This window comes from Syngnathus typhle, linkage group LG20, assembly GCF_033458585.1.
Source record: "Syngnathus typhle isolate RoL2023-S1 ecotype Sweden linkage group LG20, RoL_Styp_1.0, whole genome shotgun sequence".
Classification (NCBI taxonomy): Eukaryota; Metazoa; Chordata; class Actinopteri; order Syngnathiformes; family Syngnathidae; genus Syngnathus; species Syngnathus typhle.
The window spans coordinates 2,291,341-2,313,079 of record NC_083757.1 but is presented as its reverse complement, the minus strand read 5'-3'; the positions used below and the strand labels follow the sequence as shown (position 1 = coordinate 2,313,079).

Below are 21,739 nucleotides of genomic sequence, written 5' to 3'. Positions count from 1 at the left end.
TAAGACTGGATTTTTGCCCAATTGCCGACAATACAGTGCAATGCGCCTGTCTCTGCGGGTGAGGTCTTGCGGCTCGGGTCTCGGTCGCGTCCCCTTCCGACGTCAGCGCTCAAGTTAGTCTCGCCGCGACGCCTTTACGGCCTGCTTTCATCTGGCCTTTAATGAGGAAACCGCCGGCTATAAAACAGGCCGAATATGAATCAGCTGCCTAATTCAGCAGGCCAGACAAGAGGCGAATGAATCTCTAGACTCAAAGCTATTGTCTTATTTGTCGAGCAGACTATTTAAAGCATTAATGAAGTCCAATTTGAGAATTAAGCGAGGGGGATTTTCACCAGTCAGCCATTATTGTGAACAGCGATCCAATGAGTCAATGACGCAACCCCCGACTATAGCCGCAGTCTACTTTTGAGAGTCGCCCACAAAGCAAAAACAAAAGTTCAGTAAAACAAAACCACATTTTTTTTCTCCTGCCTCATCCCATTATAATGATAGACAGACAGACAGACAGGTAAGGAAGCACCAATTTAGAATAGTAGCTCAATGTAAACATGCCGATGGGCAAGCGATATTACACAGACAAAAGAAAGTGCACAGACGAGATTTTAATGAACATTTTAGGTCCACAGTGTAAAGACAAAATGTCCACAATTTTTCAGACAAAAAGTCTTCAACAGTTTTCTAAATGCCACAACAAAACAAAATATACACTATGTACATTTGCTGCAAGCAGCCATGAACTAACCGCTCCTTGCTCGTGCCTTAAATTGAAATTCAAAACAAACCACGGGAAACAATATTTTCAGTGCGCAACTGAAACAGTGGAAAAATACTCCAGTGGCATAGAAATAAATTCAAGTAGTTTGCGTAACATCAAACACCCCCCTGAGCATTGTACAGCGTGCCCAAAGTGCAAAAGGTAACAGCTAAAGGTTTCACAAGGATCAGCTCCGTTCGCTTAATGAAGCCTAGTTTGAAGTCACAACCTAAACCAACAATTAGTTATGATCATCCTGAGGAAAATTATGCTAACTGCATCCATTGGTAACTTTGGTATCCAAAACAAACCCATTTAAGGACCACGAGGGTAAATGTTGTGTACTATGTCGACTATCCTGAGGATTGTTGGGGGTTGAGTGTGAGGTTTGTGTGTGTCTTGTGCTCACTGTTCTTCCTCCTCCCGCAGGAACTGGAAGACGGATGAGAAGTCCTTGTTGGCGTAGCCGCGGGATGCCATAACCCTGTAGATCTGGTGAGCGAGTGAACCGAGAGGAATGGACGTCTTGGTGTTGGTGGCTGTGTTTTGGGCCAAGCCGAGATCCTGGATAGCGTTTCAACAGAAGAATAGGCTTTTCCTGCATTGACGCGCATAGCTATACATGTTATGGATATGGCAGCTCGACAACTGGACCGCAAAAGGAGCATATGGACCATCAAACGGACCAAGCGAGCAGACGTGTTAAAGCTCGAAATGTGTCAGCTGGTGACTGTGATTGAGGTAGCGGACCTCATACATGTGGACTCACCATAGCGGTGGAGTGGCGCTATATAGCGAGAGCTTCACCAATGAGCCGAGTAGTAAAACCAAGTCAAATGGCAATAAAACCAAATGGAAGACAATAAATCGCACACGGGGCAGAACGCTACCCCTGCCGCACACCTTAAACACGTTTAAAGGGACGGCGTGGGGAATATCTGCTCATTTTGAAACGATCTTCCATCACATTTCGAAGCGAGCGCTTTGTACCTTGGCCATGAGTGTCGTCCCAAAGCCTCCCTGATAGTTGTTGGCAGAAGGGACTCCCTCCATGACACCGGGGACGGGATTATACGAGTCGCTGGCCCAGCAGCGACCCGAGGACATGTTGAGGATCTTGGCCAGAAGCTTGGGGTCCAAACCCAGCCTAAAAGGGACGAGACGGAGTCGATATATATTTCGAAAGAAGAGATTCTGGTCCACATAAAATCTACGAAGCGGCGTGCGAGTAAAACATGGAGACAAATGGGTGCGGGGCAGCGGATGACCCCCATTGAACCTTGCGGCCGGCTGCCGCCATTCCTCAGCGTTAATGGCTGAAGGCTTTGTAATGCCGCCTAATGCAGTATTGATGTTGAGCGCCACGTCCATCCTTTATCAATCCTCTTTCATGAAGCAAAAAGTGGAAGAGGAGGAGGTGAAGTGGTTTAAGTTGCACTGGGGAGCCATAAACCTCACTGTCACTCTCCTTCCCTGCCTCCCTCCCTCTCGCCGGCTGCAGCATTATGCATGCGAGTTGGCGCCGAGCGTGACGCCGTGCCGAGCGTGACGGCGGAGAGGGTGTAACTGCAGCGTCTGTCGCTCGCTCGCCGTCGTAAGTGGGCTCTGCTCTCAACGTGACTGTTAAACCATCATAGCTTCTTACAGCCGAGCCACGGCTAGCTTTTTACTAGCCGTCTACGAAGTAATTACGGACGGCTCGCATTGACACGCTCCCCACGTCTCGGCCTCGCCGCCTCGGTTTTGGAAATGCCGCATCAGCCGAGCTCTGATGGCTTTTCCAGCCACGCTCCTCCTCATCTCCTGCGCTGACGTGTCCCGTCTGAGGACTCGAGGGGACATATGTTTGACATCATCCCCCCGCCTCCCCCAAATACATGGCGGCCCCTCCTTGTGTTCCGGGTCAGCAGCTGAAAAGGTTACGGGCCGGGAGCACAATAAAGCGCGTCCGAGCGCACGGATCGTTTGTTCCGACGAGCGGGGACGTTGACGGCGAGCTGTTGTCGTCTGTTAACGATAAATCAATGGATCTCCCCTCCGGCTCCCGCGGCACTGCACCGCCGCTACGGAGGTGTGCGGTAATTTGCGTGGCCGAAGCGACATGTCACGCTTTAACAAGATTGTCACGGGCACGCATAGTCACAGGCGGCGACCCAAACCGCCGATGAAAGATACGTGCCGACGGAGATGCCAGCGTGTTTACGCGCTAGCGGGTGAAGTTGATTTGCAGCACGCCAATTAGCTCCTCATCCTCATGCCGCGCCACAACAGAGCCCGACTCCTGTTTGTTATTACACTAAGGAGGTAATGAGCGCACACACCCGAGCTTTAACGCTTTCATTTATAGAGGCAACAAGCACATTTATAAGCGCTAATCAATTCACTCAGGCGGCAACGGGAGGAAGATTGAATTCCTCTTTGCTAAAAACGGCAGTCTGGTGTCACGACCTTTTCAAATCACCTGCATGGGTCTAAGTGTGTACGCAAGCTATAAATCCTGCTTTCATGATTGGGGGAAAAAAAAGAAGAAAAATCACAGTTGGGCCACTTTTGCTATTCTCTCTGTGCAGTCTTAACCAACCCCCCCCTTCACTGACTGCTTGACTGCATGCAGAAATTACAGCAGGCACAAATGAGGCAAAGGAGAGCAGAAGGGATTAAAAGGACAGAATAAAATAAGGAGCAAGCACAAATAGGGATGAGGAAGCAGAAGGAGCGAAAAGGCGTGTGTGCGCGCCTATAATTGTCACGCGCTGCGTTTCCTTGCACTCCGAGAACGTCACGCTCGGGTGGAGACGGGCCGAGCCTCCGTCTGAGATCAACAAATTAGCTTCATGAAAAGAACTATGTGCGCGAGAAAGGAAACGGTGTGCTCGTCCCCATATGGACAGGTAAGACGACACACTTGTTTTCAGAAAGGCCGGCTTTATTAGCCAAGTCTTGCGCGATAACATTTTGGAATGTCACAGTGCGTGTGTGTGCGTGCGTGTGTATTAACTTGGGTCCAACGTTAAAAAAAACAGATATACTTTTTGGACATTATCATAATCTGCGTAGTCATTTGGTAAAAGTCACAGACTTGAGTGTGTCGGCATATAATGCGGCAACGCGTGTTTGTGCAATGCGGCCATGTGTAAATCCATGTTGCTCTTTTAATGCCGTCCATATTTCAGTGGGCGAGCGAGGGGGGATTTATGTGCGAGGCCTCATGCCAATTTTCCTCTTCTGTCTCAGCAATGATAAATCAGTCACACCGGGTCGGCCGGCACAGCCGTACTCGGCCCGTGCGGACACTCATTGCGGCGTCCAAACTAGGTTGACGGTGGCATTTAAGTCATCAAAAAACTGAATATTAACACTTTGAGCCGAGGAAGTAGCCTGACAGGGGGAATATGTATTATAATATCGGATTTAAGTGGTGTCCACCGACAGGATCTTGGTGAGAGCTCAATCAGCAGATGTAAATCAGAGGCGGGGAACTCCACCCCCTCCATCCATCCATCTTTTTAACAGATCCTTGAGGGCCACGCTGACCTCTTTTGCACGTTCGTAAACTCGACGTTTCAGTAAATACGAGCACGGGTAGACTGTCGACTCAAAAGGTTTGGAATGAGCATACCTGATGCCGAGGTTCATGGTCTCGGCGGTTCCGATCATGCCGATGGCCAGCAGCATGTTGTTGCAGATCTTTGCAGCCTTTAAGAGGATTAGGAAAGACGAAATGTCAATTGACAAAAAATAGATCAGAAACTTGTTGATACTTAAGTGGATGCCTGAGGTGGTCGTCCCCCTTGGTGCGCCACTGGGAGTGTTTTTTTTTTTTTTTTTAACCTGTCCGGTGCCAACTTGTCCACAGTAGATAACGTTGGCTCCCATGCAGGTGAGCAGTTCCTGCGCAGCGTTGTACTCCTCCTTCGCGCCACCCACCATGAAGGTCAGCTTAGCCAGGCTGGCAGCCCCGACACCTGAACACATCATATGAGGTGATCAACTTCTCTGCAATACATTTGCTAAACATTACGCTTACTACGTCGCCCACTTGACTGTTTCTCAAAAGGTCGGCGTTGCGCTTCCAGCCACGGCGGGACCGGCGTGTTAAGTAGCCCGAGCGCCAGAGGGACAGACGCATCTTTAAAAGCCGATTGTTGCAATCATCCACCGCACAACCCTCGTGGGATTTCTTGCCTTTTGTCCTACCGCCCTTTCTCTTACACACACACAAGACAGCAGCTGTGCCTGAGGCTGCCCCTCCTCTTGGGGCTATCAGTGACATGCGTGAGGGGTAATTAACTTTACACTTTATCATGTTCAATTAGGCATCCCTCCCCATGCCTGATGGCTTAAGGAGCGTGCCATGTTGTGGGAGGCAAAAACAGCCCCCACCCCAACGTCCGTCCCCTCCCGTCTCTGCAGAGTCCCTAATGGGGAAAAAATAACTTCTTTTCAGAGCAGGCTAGCTTAAATGCTTCTATAAACACACAACAGATTACTGGGCAAAAAGGAGCCAAAAAATGGCTTGCTGAATCATGCACGTTTGCACTTTTTAGCTTTCCGAAAGGGAAGTCGAGAGGAATCTCTTTGGGGGGTCGTGAAACTGTAATGAAAGGTCTTTCAATACTGAACGCCTAATAATGGCAATGTTAATAATTAAACAGGGATTGGCAAAACTAAACTGAAGGATGAGTCACATGATATGAAAATGAGGTCAAGAGAGAAAGAGGGGGAGAAAAAAAAATCACATGGTATCAGGGAGAAGATGAGAACAAGCCTCCAAGTCGATTTGTTTCCAGCGGCAGAGTAAGCGCGTACACTTGGAAAGGGCAGTGCGACAACTGCTGCTTAATTAGCAAAGATCACGCTTGGTGGACAACTAAAGAGGCAATTATTGATAACACACTTGATGTGCTGATCAATACAACTCACCAAAGGGAAAGCAAGAGAGAAAAGAGGAGACACCAGTGGAGGATAACGATCTTCTTCGTCTTACCTCCCAACACTGCTTCCCTCAAATTAACTAATCACCCTAATAAGCTCTTATGATGTGTAGAGGATTTCTATAAGCAGTGGTCATGCCGGAATGATGGAAGATCCCCACAAAAAAAAAAAAAAAAAATCATTATCGTAACGCGCGTGTGTGTGTGTGGGAGTATCGGTGACTCAGTCCAACGTGCATACACTAAAGTTCATCCGTGTGTGTGTGTGTGTGTGCGTCATTACACGGCGTCCATGCGGGACGATACACTCTCGTGGCGTAGATTATGCACATATGCATCGGTCGGCGTGTGCAGAGGGACGTCCCGTTCTCGGGCCAGTTCTGTCAGAGACGGATTAAAGAGGAATCCTAATGAGGCTTCTTGAGCGCTGGGTGCACCGGCTCATCCATCCCAGCGGGAGTGACAGTCGGGGATCGTTAGCAGTGCGCAACTACACAACGCCCCCTAGGGGGAGACAAGATGTGCACGCCTGTGGGGGGGGGGGGGGGGGGGGGTCTACTGTAATGCCACTCACTCATTCATTCATTTCCCTCCACTTATTCCATTCAGGGGATCTGAAATACTTTTGTTAGAGATAGCATGTGTCCTTTCATCTGACCATGTCCATTGATTGTCCATCTCTCCAACATTAGCTCTGCTTGCCCGGAATCCAAAGTGGCAGCAATTTTTTTTTTTTGCCCACAGAAGAATCACGGCGAGTGGAAAAGGTGCATATATCTTGAGAGTTTAATGGAAATTGGCTGCGTCGTGCTGCTGTATGACAGATGGGCAGGCGCTGCGACGTGCTCGCATGCGGCCCACGGCACATCCGCGCCAGTCTCGCCTTCATCCGAGCCGCTCCCGCAGCAAAAGTTAACAAGCAGTCGATCAAACATTATTAGGGCAGATGCTTGGCAGCACGTCATTAAACATTAACGTCAGAGGGCTGAAACGTCGCGGAGGTAAAGCGACATCACAGAAGCGACGTCGGTTTGTAAGGAAGCGCCATTTTCACGACACCAAACAAAACAAACAAGCAATGCAATCCACATGTCCTTATTAAGATTTTACACTCAAAGCTCCTTTTGAAGAACGGCAATGTTCTTACATTGAAAAGATCCAACGTCTATGCTAGTTTAGTTAGCCCGTTGAAGGCGTTTTCCATTCAGTGTTAGCATTAAGTTAATGAATGGACTTCCACGCGACAGAGATGTTTGCTCACAACTCAAAAGAATAACAATGAATCATCTCATAGACAGCTTACGACTTTCACAGCACCACTGTCGAACACATTTCACGCCACAACTTGATTTTCCTTGCTGGAAACAAATGCAACCTTATTTGCAACCACGTTTTCCCAGCTAAGTTTGGAGTTGAAGCCAGCGGGGGTTCCAATATTCAGAGGCCACAACATGTGGTCGGCCGTTATAATTACACCCGCGGGAAAATTTCTTTCTCAAACAAATTAAAAACCCGACGAGGCGCCATTAAAACCATATCGAGTAAATTCAGCGAAACCAAAATCACACAGACGTATAAAAAAAGTTACACTTTATCTGCCAACTTCATTCGTGCTCACAAGAAACCCTTTATGGTCATTCCTGCAAAACCATGAGAACTGAATCATACACGAGCAGAGTCTATTTTAGGGATCTTATAGCTCGGAGGGGCGACGTTTGCAAAGCCCTATTGACCACCACTTTAATAATCATCATCGCCATCATTACCATCAGCGTTCAATTCCGCGAGGGCGAGGCTGGTCAATGGTAGGTGACAAGACAACGGAGTGCGAAGGAGAAATCCGCAATCAATCCTTTCTCTCACCCGATGAGGCTCATTTAGGAAAAAAGTGCCAGCTAATAATGGCGCGCAATTAGGCGGCAGCCACCCGATACACAAACGTTTTAATGACGGTGATCCCAACTGTCCTTCAAATGACACCATGCTAATTCCGTGAGTGACACCGGAGTTACGTTTGACGGACAGACTTGCTTAATACGACTCATTCGCCAGCTGACTCTTTGTCCGGGTGCACGCAAACACACATGGGCACGCACAAACGTACACAACAGATGACATCGGGGAAGTGAGAGCCAGTCCACAGCTGCTGGGTCTACCTCCATCTGGAGCATGAGCTCCAGTGACGCCCTCCCATCAGCCCCCCCCCCTTGCATCGATGCTACCCCCGAGTGTGTCACTACAACCCGTCAATGGGAGGCTTGTTATGCTAATCTAGTCTTTGGGCCGCTGTCTCGCTAGTACTGGTTAGCCATCAAAATGACAGACTGCAACTACGCCGCCGCCCCCTTCCCGCTAACCGGCCTTCGGGACTCATCGTCTCATTAATCCCATTCTCAGACTGGATTAACCTGGCCTGAGTGATCTCCTGTTACTTTTATGATCAATGAGCGGCCAATTTCTCAAATGCAAGAAGTTCGACATCGAATGAGGAATTTCATTTCCCATCCTATAAAAATGATAGATACATCAATCAAATGTTCAGTTGATTTGACTGGGGATAGTTTGATCATGTTTGTTTGTGTCTCTGAAGAACAAATCCTGCTATTTCTAAATGTACCCAATATTTGACTCTCAAGATTAACGAAAGACACAACCAGCCTTGGTTTGAAAAATGTGCTGTTAGTCTTAGACTTTAAGACCTCACAAATGAGCGGCATCAGCCCGATTGCCTATTCCCACTTTCATTTGCAGCTTGCTTTCCCATTGCTGGGAAAAAAACGCAATGAACGTTTTTCGGGGTCCTTTTTAAAGGCATCATGCGTTACCAATGTGGCACACCACCACCATGGGCAAATAGACACCAAGCAACACAAGGCAGGCATTCTGCCTCATTACTGCTAACAACCCTGCCACTTGCTAGCCAAACGGTCTATTTTTGCATGTTGTGTGCCAACACCCTACTTTGGTGACATCAGACTTTGTTTTGTTGTGGATCAGCGCTGCATTTTACGAACAGGCAGCTGTGTGAGGGTGGAAGTCTCTCAGTTCCACCTCTCCTTTGATTAGCTGCCCTAATGTCGAATTAGAGACAGCGAGAAATTAAACAAGAATCACAAGTGTGTCACTCACAGCAGTGCTGTGCTTGTTGTGAAATGTTTCAAACAGTGAAGCAGGCTCATTTGTCACAGAACCCGGTTTTTATTGCTATTTGGGTAGGGTGCCATCTCCTGGTAAGAGCAGAGCACATTCATTCGTCATTGACAAGCTCCCATTCGAGAAACAAACGTAAATAATCTTATTTCAGTTATGCAAGAACACAATCAACACGTGGGCCGCAGTTTTTTCCGTGAATTCCTTTGCTAATTGCTAAATAGTATGCTAACAAGATGTTTGGCATAGCGAGTCATAGTCGAGGGAGGGTCAATCATTGGTCATCTCAGGCTAGTAAAAGAGGCTTATTTGGGAGACAGGAGGAGAAGCCCAACCTTCACAGAGGAGTACACACACACACACTGTTCACTGTCTGCCGTATGTAAACAGCGTGTGTGTTAAGGGAGAGTATCTGGCTTAAAGCTCTGGTCTCCACTCACTCACTGGCTGCAGACGCCAGCTGGTAAACATGCCGTAGGCCCAGTCTCTGTTTGTAAGGGCAGCAGAGTGTGTCGTGATTAATTCGCCATTGCGCAATCCAAAGTCAGCTACCGGTCCTGAATGGCAGACTGGTGCGTCACAACGCCAGTCCGGAATCCAAATTTGCCCGCCGGTCCAAACCAGCGCCGACGTGACGGACAGTTTAACTCCTTCTCGTCTTATCTCCTTTCCTCTACTCTACTCAACTCTACTCCATGTGAGGGAGGCTTTTCCCCTCTTTATGACTCTTTATCTGACTTGAAAGGCACTAACACGGGATACCCGCCATTACTGCTCCATCAACATGGAAAAAAAAGCTCTGACGCGGGACTTCTCCAGCAAGGCTGGGCCCATTAAGAGCGACTGGCGATCCTGTGCTCTGTCAAGAAGCCATCACGAGCAGACAGCAGCGACATAATGAGGACTTAAAAGTTCAATCTTGACTCAAAAACCTCTTGGTCAAATGCAGCAGTAAAAGCTCGAGATGGCACCCGACTGGCTCGGTAATTACAACCCATGTTGTGGTATTAACCCAAAAGGTCCCATGGTTTAAATTGACAAAGAACGGGTCAGGAACTTGGCAATGGGGTCACTGCTTTTGCTGCAATTGGATTCTTCTTTCCTTTTATTCCTTTATGTTTAACAGCAGAGCAGCTTGTTAAGCGAGAAATAAAGCCGGGGCTCTTTAATATCCAAAGTTCAAATGGGAACGAGATTTTCAAATTGAAGCTATTTTCTATCCTGTTTGATGCAATAAAAAGAAAGGGTAACTACAAACATATTTAGTGGTAGTGCAAAAATATTTCACCTCCTGACACGGGTGCATCCATGAACACGGCGCCCATCTTCTCAGCGGCTAACGCCATCTCTTTCGAGACGGCGGGGTCGATGGTGGAAGAGTCAATCAAAAGTGTTCCCTTCTTTACCTTCCTAATGATAAACCAGAAAGATTCTTAGTTGCATATCTACCAATCAATTCAAAGGTTGTTTTTCCTCGTGTTGCACTCAAATCAAGGGCGAAAACTTACTTCAGAATGCCATTGGGGCCCGTGTAGACTTCGATGACATTTGGACTGGATGGAAGCATGGTGAAAATGCGGTCTGCTTTCTCAGCAACTTCTGCAGGGGAGTCCACTACCTATTAAAATAAATACATTTATGAGTAAAGATGATTTAGGACAGCTTTTAGTGAATTGCAGCATTTCATCACAGAGCCACCAAATTATGACCCTAACAAATCATCGACGAATATGACGAACAAAATGACACAATACTGTGTGTCGTCTTGAAGTGTGTTACCTGGGCACCCAGATCCCGCAGCTCCTTGCAGGACTCGGGAAAGACATCAGTAGCAATAACGGGGTAGCCATGTTTCAGCAGGTTCTTGGCCATGGGACTCCCCATGTTTCCCAAACCAATAAACCCAACGGGTGTTTTTGAGGCCATAGACCGCATTGATGCTGAATTGAGAGGGAATAAATGGAGACGGATTTGATTTGGTTGAGTTGAAAGTCCAAGGAGGAGTGCAGTCCAGTACAGTACAGTAGCAGGCGGCAATAAAGTTGTGATTCAGCCTGTTGCAAGACTGGTGATGAATAAAACACTGCATATGCAATGAGAATCAGATGAAATATCATAATAAAAATATCTCCATGGAAATATTGTGCAGAATGCGTCACGTCATCACTCTGCAGGTCACTTGCAGACAGCTTTTGGGAATTGTGGCCAGGCTGTTAAACAGTTCAGGCTCAGCCAAAGTTCTGGCAGGTTAACAATACTAAAACACTGGCAGTGCACCAACTAGACAACAATAAGGCTTTAACTGCAAATGTTAAGACTATCTTAAATCTGCCAAACCGTAGGAAAGAAAGTTTATCACATTGACATTAATTAGGCAGCAAGGATTACAAATGATACAGTTCTGATAGAAAAAAAAACAAAAACAAAACGATAAGCAGTGATTGGTGCAAATAAAAAATTGTGCCAAGTACTGGTTGATTTTGTTGTCTTATATAGGCTTGATTAGAAAATTAACCGTGCATTTTAGGGAAGGACTGTATATATCATTTTTGGTGTTGCAAGAATGCAAAAATCCAGCTGTTGATGAAAAGATGCTGTTATAAGACCTTGCATGTTATTACTAGCTGCTAGCATTAACAATTGAAATCGGATACAAATAAAATCATTTAATGTTGCATTCATTGCATGTCGAATGCAGAGCAGGTGATCAATTTATGACTTCAATCTGCTAACACTAGCATTGGCTACCATGCTGCAGAAGTCAGGTTAGTGCACACACGGAAATATTGAGCAAAGAAAATAATAGAACAATATGGGCGGATACGTTACCAAAGGTTGGGCTGACATTCCACTTTTGCAAAATAATTCGACAACCTCTCAACAAAGCTGCCATGCTTTTATCCCCTTGACCTCAACAGTGTGCATAGAGTGACAGCTAACACGCCGGTGTTCAGCCGTCTCGAATGATTGATAGCTAAATCAACCAATTGTAGTTGGAGGATTGTCACATTAGCCAATAGAAATGAGCCGAGGCGGGGTATCATTTGTTTTCACGGATATGCGCTATTCTAACGTGCGTAATCCTCAAATGTATTTATTTAATCTGCTTTAGGGTGGATTGAAATGAAGAATGACACCATAAAATACCTTTTGCTTCATGCTTTTGTTCGTTTTTATCAATCTCTTTTCAGGCTCAGCATCCGTAGTCGGCTCCTCATCCCCGGAAGTTGTCAGTGGTTTGCTTTCAGGAAGCGGCGCATCATCATCATCATCGTCTGCGCTTTCACAACATCGCAGACAGGACAGGTGCCAAAACAACGATCTACGTGCAAATTAATCCCTATTTTCACACTCGGAGTCCTTTAAAATGGGTACTGTTTAATTTTGCAGCCGTTTTTTGGCAGCCGTGATGTTGTCGGTTGAGCTATTCTCTGTGTGCATGCCTCGTCACGAGTGCAATGTTTTGCAAGATAATGACTTGACACGACATGGCCTGTTCCCAGGCTAACGTTAGCTGCTTAGCAACGATGAGACGCCTGCGTACTTTGTCGAGATCGGATTATCCTCGAAAGTTGAGGACACGTATCGCAGTGTGCATAGCCACAATAACAAGGGTTTTGGGTTGGGTACTAGGTCTTGCAGCAAATGATCATTGTAACTTGGCATTTGTTTCCCTCAGCATTTTGTTTATACGTGTACTTCTTGCATTCAAATGATTCTGAAGATGACAGGAGCAAATATCAACACGTCAATGCATGTATTTTCTAAATATGTCATGCAATAGCAATGGAAAAACACTCAGTTAATCGGTGCAACCATCTTGAATATATAATAAAGCAACTGTCCTTTTATCTTGTACAATAATGTGCATGACATCATTTGTACCTTTGATTTTGATGTGCAGATTTGATAGAAGCAGCCATGTCCAACTTTCTTTCATTTGGGGTCAAATTGTAGTTTCTTCAGGAGGGCTGGTTATGAAGGTGAAAGCCGCAGTTGATATTCACCCCAGTCTTTTGATTTGTTTCCTTGACAGACAAATGAAGTGAGCGGAAGATACAATGTCCTCGTTCCAGGTGGTGGATAGCTCACCTGGCAGCAGCGTCAGTATCATGGAAACGTCCAACTTTGCCCATGTCATCTTCCAGAATGTTGGCAAAAGTTTCCCGCCTCAGGCACCTCTAGAGTGTCGCTACACTCTCACTCCTTACATCACACCACACCCTAAAGACTGGGTTGGCATCTTTAAGGTAAAATCAAATGACCAAATGTTGACCCACAACATCTTTGTGTTTTTCCCAATCCTGTCTCTATTTCCTCCTCGCCACCCTCCCGTTTACTATACTATACAATCTAAGCCCCAATGAACAGGAAATGCAAAGTAAGAAATGAAACGTCCCCGTAAAGTCAAAAGCCCAACATTTTAGTGTTGTTGTAAGACGTCGACTTCAAATCAACCGGCTCAATTAAAACAACATAAAGTTGTTGCAAGTTTATTTGGAAAAAAGTCGATTGGAAAATGGCTCGTCGTAATCCGTGCTAATTAAACGCGTTTGATGGTTAGGTCCTCATGTTGGAGAATACGTCTGATGTCTGTGCTCTTACGCAACTCTATTGGATCTTGGTGTTGTCTGTGTATTCGACAGCATTATACAATTCACGTCTGTTTCAGTGAGAGAGAGAGAGAGAGAGAGAGAGAGAGAGAGAGAGAGAGAGAGAGAGAGAGAGTGTGGAAGCTGCCAGGATACAGGGATGACTCACTGCACAAACTCAACTTGCTTTAATTCAGTTGTGCACCGATGCCTCCTAGTGGCGGAAAGTGGTCATAACCTCCCTACCTGTGTATATTGACTGTAAACACCGGCAGCATTTGTACACGTTTGTCAACTTTTGTCTTCAAGTAATTTTCCCCATAAACCCTTTAATACATTTGTCTGTTTGAATGTTGATTTCGTTGAAATGTGACAAAGCCAACAGCTGTCTAAAAAGCCCCGTGGAGGATTTTGGTCGTGGCATGTTTGTTGGGTGAGGAGGGAGAAACCCGCCACGCTGGAGTATAATTTAGGTGTCATCGCACTGTTCGCTCACACCTTGCCGGAATGATTGATAGTCACCGTGCCTATGATTACGTTATAACATCACTGCTGTGCTCGGAATGCCGCACCATACCAAAGCCAACGTCAGTCACCTTCACTCTGCAATTAGGAAAATTATTTATGTCTCTTCGCCGTTCCGCAAACACGCGTGAGCGGGCAAGACGAGCTGGCGGGAGGCCACGATAGAAAGGCTTTTCTTTGTCGCAGTTAATAAACATACCTGCTGTATAGGTCAGTTTAGATTTCGAGTTTCTGAGCGACGTGTGAACCTCCAACGCTTTCATAGGTTTGACGTTTCGTGACATGTTTCACTTGCAGAGCCACTAACTGCCATGCAAGTGGCAAACTCCTGTGTTGCTACATTTTTTCTTCCTCTATAGCAATGAGGTTAGCAGCCGTGCCACAATTACGGCACGTGCGTTTTGGAGCAACAGGTTTATGACAAAGGAGGAAGTTGAGCTTCATCATCTGCTTACGGAAAAACATTTTTGGGCATTCACCCTGAGCAATGCTGACTCACCTCACGACTCACGCCTCCATGCGTGCTTTCGCCCGTGTCCTCAGGTTGGCTGGAGCACAGCTCGAGATTACTACACCTTCCTGTGGTCCCCCATGCCTGAAAAATATGAACCAGGAAGTACAGTGCACACAACTGTGGTCTTTCAAGGTACGCAATTTCAGCCAGTGTGTGCCGCCTTGGGCTTTTCTGAAGTAACCTCACAAATTTATGACGCGTATAAAAAGCAGCACTTTTATTTAATAAGGAAACATAACCGCAAATGTCCGCCTGGGACCGAAGCGCCTCTGAAACCACACACACACATTTGGGAAGGGCCTGCAAACTAGTTTTACTGTCCCTGGAACGGTCCAATATTACACAATGAAAATATGAGCGCATGCTGCGGTGTGTCACTAGTCAGTTAAAAGTAGTTTGCAGACGGATTTCCTGCACTTAACATCTCCACCATTCAAAGTGTGGGAGGCCTGAAATGACCATTTGCTTTGACTTCTTCTGTCTGCTACGTCCATCGTTCTATCTTCCAGGTTATTACGTCCCCAAGTCTGATGGGGAATTTTACCAGTTCTGTTACGTGACACATGGCGGTGACATAAGAGGGGCCAGCACACCATTCCAGTTCAGGTCAGCCACACCCAACGAGGAACTGCTGACTGTCAGTGAAGATGACAGCAATTCTGACATCCTAGTGGTCACCACCAAGACTGGCCTGCTGGAGGTGTGAATTTTTAGATTTGATCCATTCTTGAGCACACACACACACACCACAAAGTGGCATACAATAAAACGATATTTTATCCCTCAACATGATTTATTTGGCAGCGGGTGGAGGAGGCCCAGCAGGAGCGCAGGGAGCTCCTGCAGGCCATGCGGCTCCTCCAGGAGGAAAAGCGGCAGCTCCAGGAGGAGCAGAAACGACTTTCCCGGGAGCGGGAGCAGGAGAGGGAGACGTGTTGCCTGTTGCGTACGCACAACCAGGTCAGATATTTCAACTAATGTAGCTTAATCCTTTTTTTTTTTTTAACGACAACATAGAGAGGAAGGAAAGTCATTATCTTTATACCCAATTGTTGTAAATATTTCGCAAACAAGAAGGCCTATCCAGGAATGAAGGTGACGAAGTGGAGTACTTTTTTTAGGCGTACGTGTGCACACACACACACACACACATACACACATTATATTGCCCGAGCCGGTTTCTCACCAGTGATCACAGGTCTGAACTCTTCAAAGGCAAGCAGATTTCGGAATAATCTGCATCCAAGCTCAAGAGACACACAATTAGCTACAGCATGTGTGTTTAAAACTCTGTGTGTGTGCGTGTTAGCGTGCACGGCAGTCTTTGTCTGCGGCTTTAACGACCCGGCTCACTGGGCTGGAACGAAACGGCGACTCCGATTTCCCGGGCATCTGGCGTCAGGGACGATGCCATCGCAACCACAGAGTTAACAAACATGACGTCAAACGTGCACATCCAGGTCCAGTGGGCTACCCAACGCACACACAAACACACCTACGCAAACGCTCATTACGCTCGCAAAGCCTTTTCGGCCATGTGTGGAATGAGAAGAGGGTAGTCCACAAAACCGCCAGGCCCAAGCTGAGGGACAAACACCCCTTAGTCACGCGATGGCTTTCTCGCTGTTTGTTGCCGCCTGTCTGTGTTTCACTTTCATTTCAAATGGTAAATTGAAATTCATAATTACTAAATTGACTGTTAGAAACACCATTCATGTATGCACAAGAAATATTTTGAAATTTATACTGTCAAACTCATAAACTGTTCTGTGATTACTATTTGTGTTAATGGCAAATTTGACAACGCGGTTTGGCTGGAAGATGGGATCATAATTTTATCATCGTGTGTTGTTGGAGTCTTGTGTGCTAACGCCCCCTAGCGGCCATATCTGGTGCAGGTTAGGGTTAGCAAGCTGCTTTGAGTTAGATTTTTGTTGTTGCGCTTTTTATGAAGGGCAAACTAAATTATGGGGTAATACACACACACATTTATTTTACAGTAGGCATTCCTGATGAAAATATCCTTTTGAGTTTTACACGAGATGCTAAGTACATTTTTTCGGCTGCTAATTTTATGACTACACTTTTTATAAGGTCTTTATGAACTGCTAAAGTGCTTCCCAAACAGCAGCCATAAAAAAATAAAAATCATACAATGATTTTCAGAGCCAAGCCTGTAAGAGTCATGGCCTCTGGGCAAACTGTGTGCATGTCCACTTTAGATGTTACAGTCCAATCTTTTGTCCTTAACTAGCACAACTATGTGTGTGCATGCCTGCGGTGTAAATAAATTACAATTGAGGATGTGGAAGCGCTCTCATTTGGTGACAACTGATTTTCGTTCCTCTTGATTTACTGCTCTTTGCCACTGATTGATGCACACGTTCAAACACGTCCTGAGAAGATGCACCACGTGACGAAAACTGACATTCTGCAACATAGCGCTAACCATCTGTCATTCACTCATTGGCATTTTGTGAGATTTACCTTCGGCCTGCTGAACGATGCCACCGATTTCCATGTCAACATCTCTGTTCCTCAGGAGCTCCTGCGCTCGTCCCAGTGTATGTCAGAGGAGCGCGAGGAGGTGAGGAGGAGACTGACGGAGGCGACGGATCGAGTGCGCCAGCTTGAGGAGGACCTGCTGGGAGTCACTCAGAGAGCCCTGCAGAAAGAGACGGAGATGGACTGGTGAGTGACGGGACGTGCGTAAGTGTCCATCAATCATCATTCCTTTCTGAGAGAGTGTTGAATGAAGGTGTTGAAGCTTTCGTCACTGCCTTTTAATCAAATGAAACACGGGTGGGAAGTAGACTTGTCATTGGAGGCGATATTTTCAAACGAGTGCTCTGTGCCAGATGGTTTGCAAGGTCCATCTTCACTTTGGCCCTCGACTTTAATTACCTCTTTAGCCTGCGTGACCGTCAGAAGAAGCTGACAGCGGAACGAGACAACCTGGACAGCCAGCTCAAGAACGAGAAAGATGAGAGGGAGCGCTACAAGGTGAGGGAAAAAAAAACACACCTCAAAGAGTTGTCCTTCTGAGCTTTTGATAAATAAGCACTCGTGCAGGCCCATCTGCGCAGCACTGAGCTGGAGAACACCAAGCTGAGCGCCGAGCTGCAGATGCTGAAGGCTGTGGAGCTCAACCGGGAGGTGACCATCGCTCAGTTCCAGGAGGAGCTGGAGAGACTGAGGAGCTGTGTGGCCCAGCGGGACAGTTTAGAGAAAGAGTTGCTCACACTCAAAATGGACAAGGTCGTATGCAAGATGATGACAGACGTCAAAAAAAAAAAAAAACTTACCTTGCTTCTCTCTGCAGGCCGAGCTGACACGTCTACGCGAACAACTCCGTCAGGCCGAGGAGCAGCTGGCCGCGTCCCGCCAGCAAGCGGCCTTGCTGGCCTCGGAGCTCCGAGACTCAGCCAGCGCCCGGGACCACTCCATGAGCGAACTGTATCGCGCCCGCCTGGAGGCCGACAAGCTCCGCGCCAGTCTGGCTGAAGCGCAGGCCGAGTGCCAGCGTATGGAAAGCCAACTGGACCGCATGAAGAGCTCTGCGCATCGGGACGTGGTCTGTAAATCACAATTAATCGAGTTCATTGTATTCAGTGTACATTCCCTTTTGAAATATTTGACATTTGACAGAGCGTCGGGACCAACGGAGAGCTGGCACCCAGCGTACTGATCGTCTCCGAGGTGGAAGCCGAGCTGCAGAGGGAGGTGGAGGAACTGAAGCTGCGCCTCCACATGGCCGCCGAGCACTATAAGGAAAAATACCGCGAGTGCCAGCGGCTCCGCAGGCAGGTGGCCAAACTGAACACGAGCGAGTCGCACGCGGTGAGTGAGTGATTGTGCGGCGAAACCAGAAAGACTCAGCAAACCTTACACAGCCGCATATTTGCATTGCATACACTTCCCTCCGCACAGGAGCACAAGAGAAACGCGTCGACCGAGACGGTCCTGGAGCCTCTGACCCCAAGCCCTGATTCACCCACTGCAGGTATGAGTTACCATAAACGCATACAAACAATCCTTAATACATTCCCAATTGAAATGTTCAACATTGTAACGTCATAAAATCTTCTCCCAGGTCAAGTAAGGCAACCTCGGAAATATGTAACCTGCTCGAAAGCGAATACCTTGTGTCAAAAGCTTCCAACGTGCCGATGAATTACAACTTGTGTCTGACGCTTGGCAGTGCAATTTGCACAACGTTGGCCTTCCAGCTGGCTCTTCTTTTTTTTTTTTATCATACGCCAAACAATATGAAAAAAGTTAGGCTGTTGTGTGTTGGTTAAGAGGAATTCAAGTCGCAAGTTGTTTTTGTAATATGTGTAAACTGCAGGGCTAAAAAAAAATCATGACAAATAAATTACTATTAATTAATACATTTGATTGACACGTCACCGGAACATTATTATTATTATTTTTTTTGCAGGAAGTATTGCGGCAAGAGCCCTCCAAGAGGCCTCTACCTTGACAATCAGCTCTGAGCTGGAAAACCTGGAATGTACACACAGCAGCACAGAGACTGAGGAGAAGCAGACCGCAAAGTCGACGGGGAGCGCTGAGGCGGACCTGGAAGAGGAGAGGAGGGAGGACAGCCTGCGGCTGACGAGCTGGGTGGAGGTCCAGACAAAGTGGGCGGGCAGCGAGGGGAACGCCGAGGCCCAGCAGACTCCGGAGGAGGAGGGGGAGAGGAGAAGAGGGGAAGAAGAAGAAGAAACGGCCCAGGGGGAACACAGCAACTCCGTGGAGGAGGAGCTTGCCTTGATGGAGGAGAAGTGGAAGGAGCAGTGCGCCATCAATGAGACTCTCAAACAACGTCTGGCCAATGAGGAGGAGCGATTTAGAGTGAGCACCACTGCCAAACGTAACCGCAAAATTAAACACGTAAGCCGCGCTGACATCGTCAATCAAAACGGAGCATTTTGCTCTGTCGGATCTCCCTGGCTTGCTTGTGTACCTAATTGAGATGTGGTGAGTGTACACAGAGGAAGAAAAAAAAAGCAAAAGCCAAATGGCTTTGTCAATACTAGTTAAAAGTCTCCATTTTAAGTTGGAGGTTTCAAAGGTTCAAATGAGCCTGTTTTTCAGTACCTGAACACCTTGCACCTTAACGGCCCGAGTTAACGTGACTATAACGACTTAAGAGCGGGCCTGTTTATCGGCGCTCTAAGCAAAAGCCCCCACCCCAACACCCCCGTCTTTGATCGGACCTCCTGTCTGAGTTGAGGGCCTAGTGTGTCCTGTGCGTCTCTTAATGGCCAACTGGGGGGGGGCCCGCCGACCGCCATGTTTTACGACTGTTTACATCAGGCACAGAGGGGATGAAGCCAGAGAGACAGACAGACAGTCGGTACTGCTGACTCCCCACCTGAACTTCACCCTCTAATGCTGCACCATAAATCCCTCAGAGCGCGGCGAGGGGGGGGGGGGGTGCACCAAAGGAGATGAAAGAGAATTGGGGCAGGGGGGGGGGAGCGGAAAAAGCAAACACAAGTCAAGAGTTAGGAAAGTGGGCCGGACAGACAGACATGAAGCAGAGAGAGAAGCCGAGGGGATTTGGAATCTTAGTAATGGGATGAAATGAGAGACGATGGGACTATCCCACAGTGTCTCCCAGATTTACTACCATCCTGTTTCTCGGCGGCCCGAGATCAATAGCAGATCAACAATGAAACTTCTGTTATCAGGGATTGTTTGCTTTCGGGTTCCCTGCAGGCGCTCCCAAGATGAATTAAAAGCTGCACTAAAATGCACTTTTGCTAGTTATTAACTTGCTGTCCTCTGTGTGTTTGTTTTAAGGTGCAGATGGCAGAGCGGATCAGCGAGGTAGGTGATGGAGTCGACGGAAATTTTGAATTTGAATTTGAAAATAAATTTGAATTTTGAAAGTTTGAACCGCTTTGGCGAAATGAATCTTCTCCCTTGGCAGGAATTGCATCTCATCCTGAGTCGGCAAAGGGGACAGGACGCCCGCGATGAAGGGGCTGAGGTTTGGCGGCAGATGGCAGAGCGGATCAGCGAGGAGATGGAGTTGAAACGTGAGGAGCGACTAGATGAGGTAGGCCTGTGCAAGGAATGGACTTTCTTGACGGGGTTTTTTTGAGCATGTGCTCTTTAGTCACATCGTCCTCCCCCCACTAATTAATCCCTCTCTACCTGCTTCCTTTCCCGGTGCCATTCTTTCATGCAAATGCCAGGCGGCGTGTCTGTTTCACCTTCCCAACCCTGGTTTAAATGTTAAACCTGCTAACAGAGCACTAATGAAGTCATCCGGCAAGGTCGGTGAGGAAGGGAAAGCCCAAGTGTGACACCTCTTACAGTAATGAGTAGGCTACTAATGCTAGCGCGTCACATATTATCACAAAGGGTAACGATGGTGTGGAAGGAAATGAAAGTTGGGACCGCTTGACGTTCTTTGGCTAAGTCAATTTCTCCCTTGGCAGGAATTGCATCTCCTCCTGAGTCGCCAAAGGGAGCAGGACGCCCGTGATGAAGGGGCTGAGGTTAGGCGGCCCATGGTGCTGCGGTACCCGCTGCCTTACCCCCAGGACCCCTCGCCGCCCCCATTGGTACCACAGAGGCCCGCGGAGCTGCAGTTTGGCAACCCATATGCCACTGACCCCACGCAAGGTGTGCTAGCGGTTCACTACCCAAGGCCAGATCATCAGTAATTGATCTTATTTGTTGACATTTATTTCCAGATCAGGAAGGAGATGCCTCGCTAACTCCGGAGCAACTGAGCCGCCCTCCACCCGAGGCCCCACCTTGCGCCACTCCATGCGCCCCTCCGATCTCCCCTACAAATCCGAACCCCGGCCCGGCGGCGCCAGGTTGGGACAGAGAGGTGGTCTGCATCCAGCCTTCACGCAGCACCAGCCCCCCGGAGAACCCACCCGAGGAACCTCAGAACGTAAGAACATTCATTTGAAGTATGGCGTTGATGCTTTAGCGCCATCCCGTGCCATTTCTACGCAATTATAAACTTCTTTTGGCATTGAAATGTCTTATTAGGTTGTACGGGAGAAATTTTTGCTCGACCTACCCGTTTCGGTCATGGTGTCTTCCATTGTTGGTCTCGTTGTGTGTGTCGTAGGCCGGCGACGGGGCGCAGCCATCTTGTGACCACCAGTCCAGCCGACCTGCTGAAACAAGAAGAGGCTTCTGCTTTGACTCCAGGTAGTTGACACAATTGTACGAGTGGGCCCACCTGTCCACATTGAAACTCAATTCCGCTTGTCCTCGTCACCTGCCAATG

At 47.5% G+C, this 21,739-nt stretch overlaps 2 protein-coding genes across 4 annotated transcripts in view; one reads left to right on the top strand and one right to left on the bottom strand.

Moving 5' to 3' along the window:
- Window positions 1-585: 585 nt before the first annotated feature.
- hibadha (3-hydroxyisobutyrate dehydrogenase a) lies at window positions 586-13,070 on the bottom strand. 3 transcript variants are annotated; one of them, XM_061268101.1, is made up of 10 exons: window positions 12,934-13,070; window positions 12,727-12,869; window positions 11,989-12,082; window positions 10,621-10,781; window positions 10,350-10,459; window positions 10,130-10,251; window positions 4,589-4,722; window positions 4,377-4,453; window positions 1,748-1,904; window positions 586-1,321 (listed from the first exon to the last, which is right to left on the bottom strand). In XM_061268101.1, the coding sequence occupies exons 4-10, from the start codon at window positions 10,774-10,776 to the stop codon at window positions 1,163-1,165; spliced, it is 915 nt and encodes a 304-aa protein (XP_061124085.1). In that variant the 5' UTR covers window positions 10,777-10,781; window positions 11,989-12,082; window positions 12,727-12,869; window positions 12,934-13,070; the 3' UTR covers window positions 586-1,162. The 3 variants fall into 3 exon arrangements, with proteins under 3 accessions (XP_061124085.1, XP_061124084.1, XP_061124083.1); XM_061268100.1 differs by lacking the exons at window positions 12,727-12,869; window positions 12,934-13,070 and having other exon boundaries at window positions 11,989-12,129; XM_061268099.1 differs by lacking the exons at window positions 11,989-12,082; window positions 12,727-12,869; window positions 12,934-13,070 and adding an exon at window positions 11,671-11,809.
- tax1bp1a (Tax1 (human T-cell leukemia virus type I) binding protein 1a) overlaps window positions 12,903-21,739 on the top strand; it is a 10,041-nt gene continuing 1,204 nt past the window's right edge. Inside the window, exons 1-16 of the mRNA XM_061268071.1 lie at window positions 12,903-13,091; window positions 14,502-14,604; window positions 14,982-15,172; window positions 15,277-15,432; window positions 17,015-17,163; window positions 17,385-17,475; window positions 17,545-17,730; window positions 17,795-18,046; window positions 18,121-18,312; window positions 18,403-18,475; window positions 18,914-19,329; window positions 20,284-20,310; window positions 20,414-20,542; window positions 20,928-21,114; window positions 21,186-21,394; window positions 21,578-21,660. Of these exons, the coding sequence (XP_061124055.1) occupies window positions 12,903-13,091; window positions 14,502-14,604; window positions 14,982-15,172; window positions 15,277-15,432; window positions 17,015-17,163; window positions 17,385-17,475; window positions 17,545-17,730; window positions 17,795-18,046; window positions 18,121-18,312; window positions 18,403-18,475; window positions 18,914-19,329; window positions 20,284-20,310; window positions 20,414-20,542; window positions 20,928-21,114; window positions 21,186-21,394; window positions 21,578-21,660 (2,633 nt within the window). The remainder of the gene's footprint in view (window positions 13,092-14,501; window positions 14,605-14,981; window positions 15,173-15,276; window positions 15,433-17,014; window positions 17,164-17,384; window positions 17,476-17,544; window positions 17,731-17,794; window positions 18,047-18,120; window positions 18,313-18,402; window positions 18,476-18,913; window positions 19,330-20,283; window positions 20,311-20,413; window positions 20,543-20,927; window positions 21,115-21,185; window positions 21,395-21,577; window positions 21,661-21,739) is intronic.

Excerpts from the sequence above, each read along its gene's own strand:
- hibadha (XM_061268099.1), bottom strand. The coding sequence starts at position 11,734 with ATGGCAGCTTTGTTGAGAGGTTGTCGAATTATTTTGCAAAAGTGGAAT. Across the intron at positions 10,782-11,670 it reads GAATGTCAGCCCAACCTTTG|CATCAATGCGGTCTATGGCC; the intron begins GTAACGTATCCG and ends CTCTCAATTCAG. Across the intron at positions 4,454-4,588 it reads GACAAGTTGGCACCGGACAG|GCTGCAAAGATCTGCAACAA; the intron begins GTTAAAAAAAAA and ends ATCCTCTTAAAG.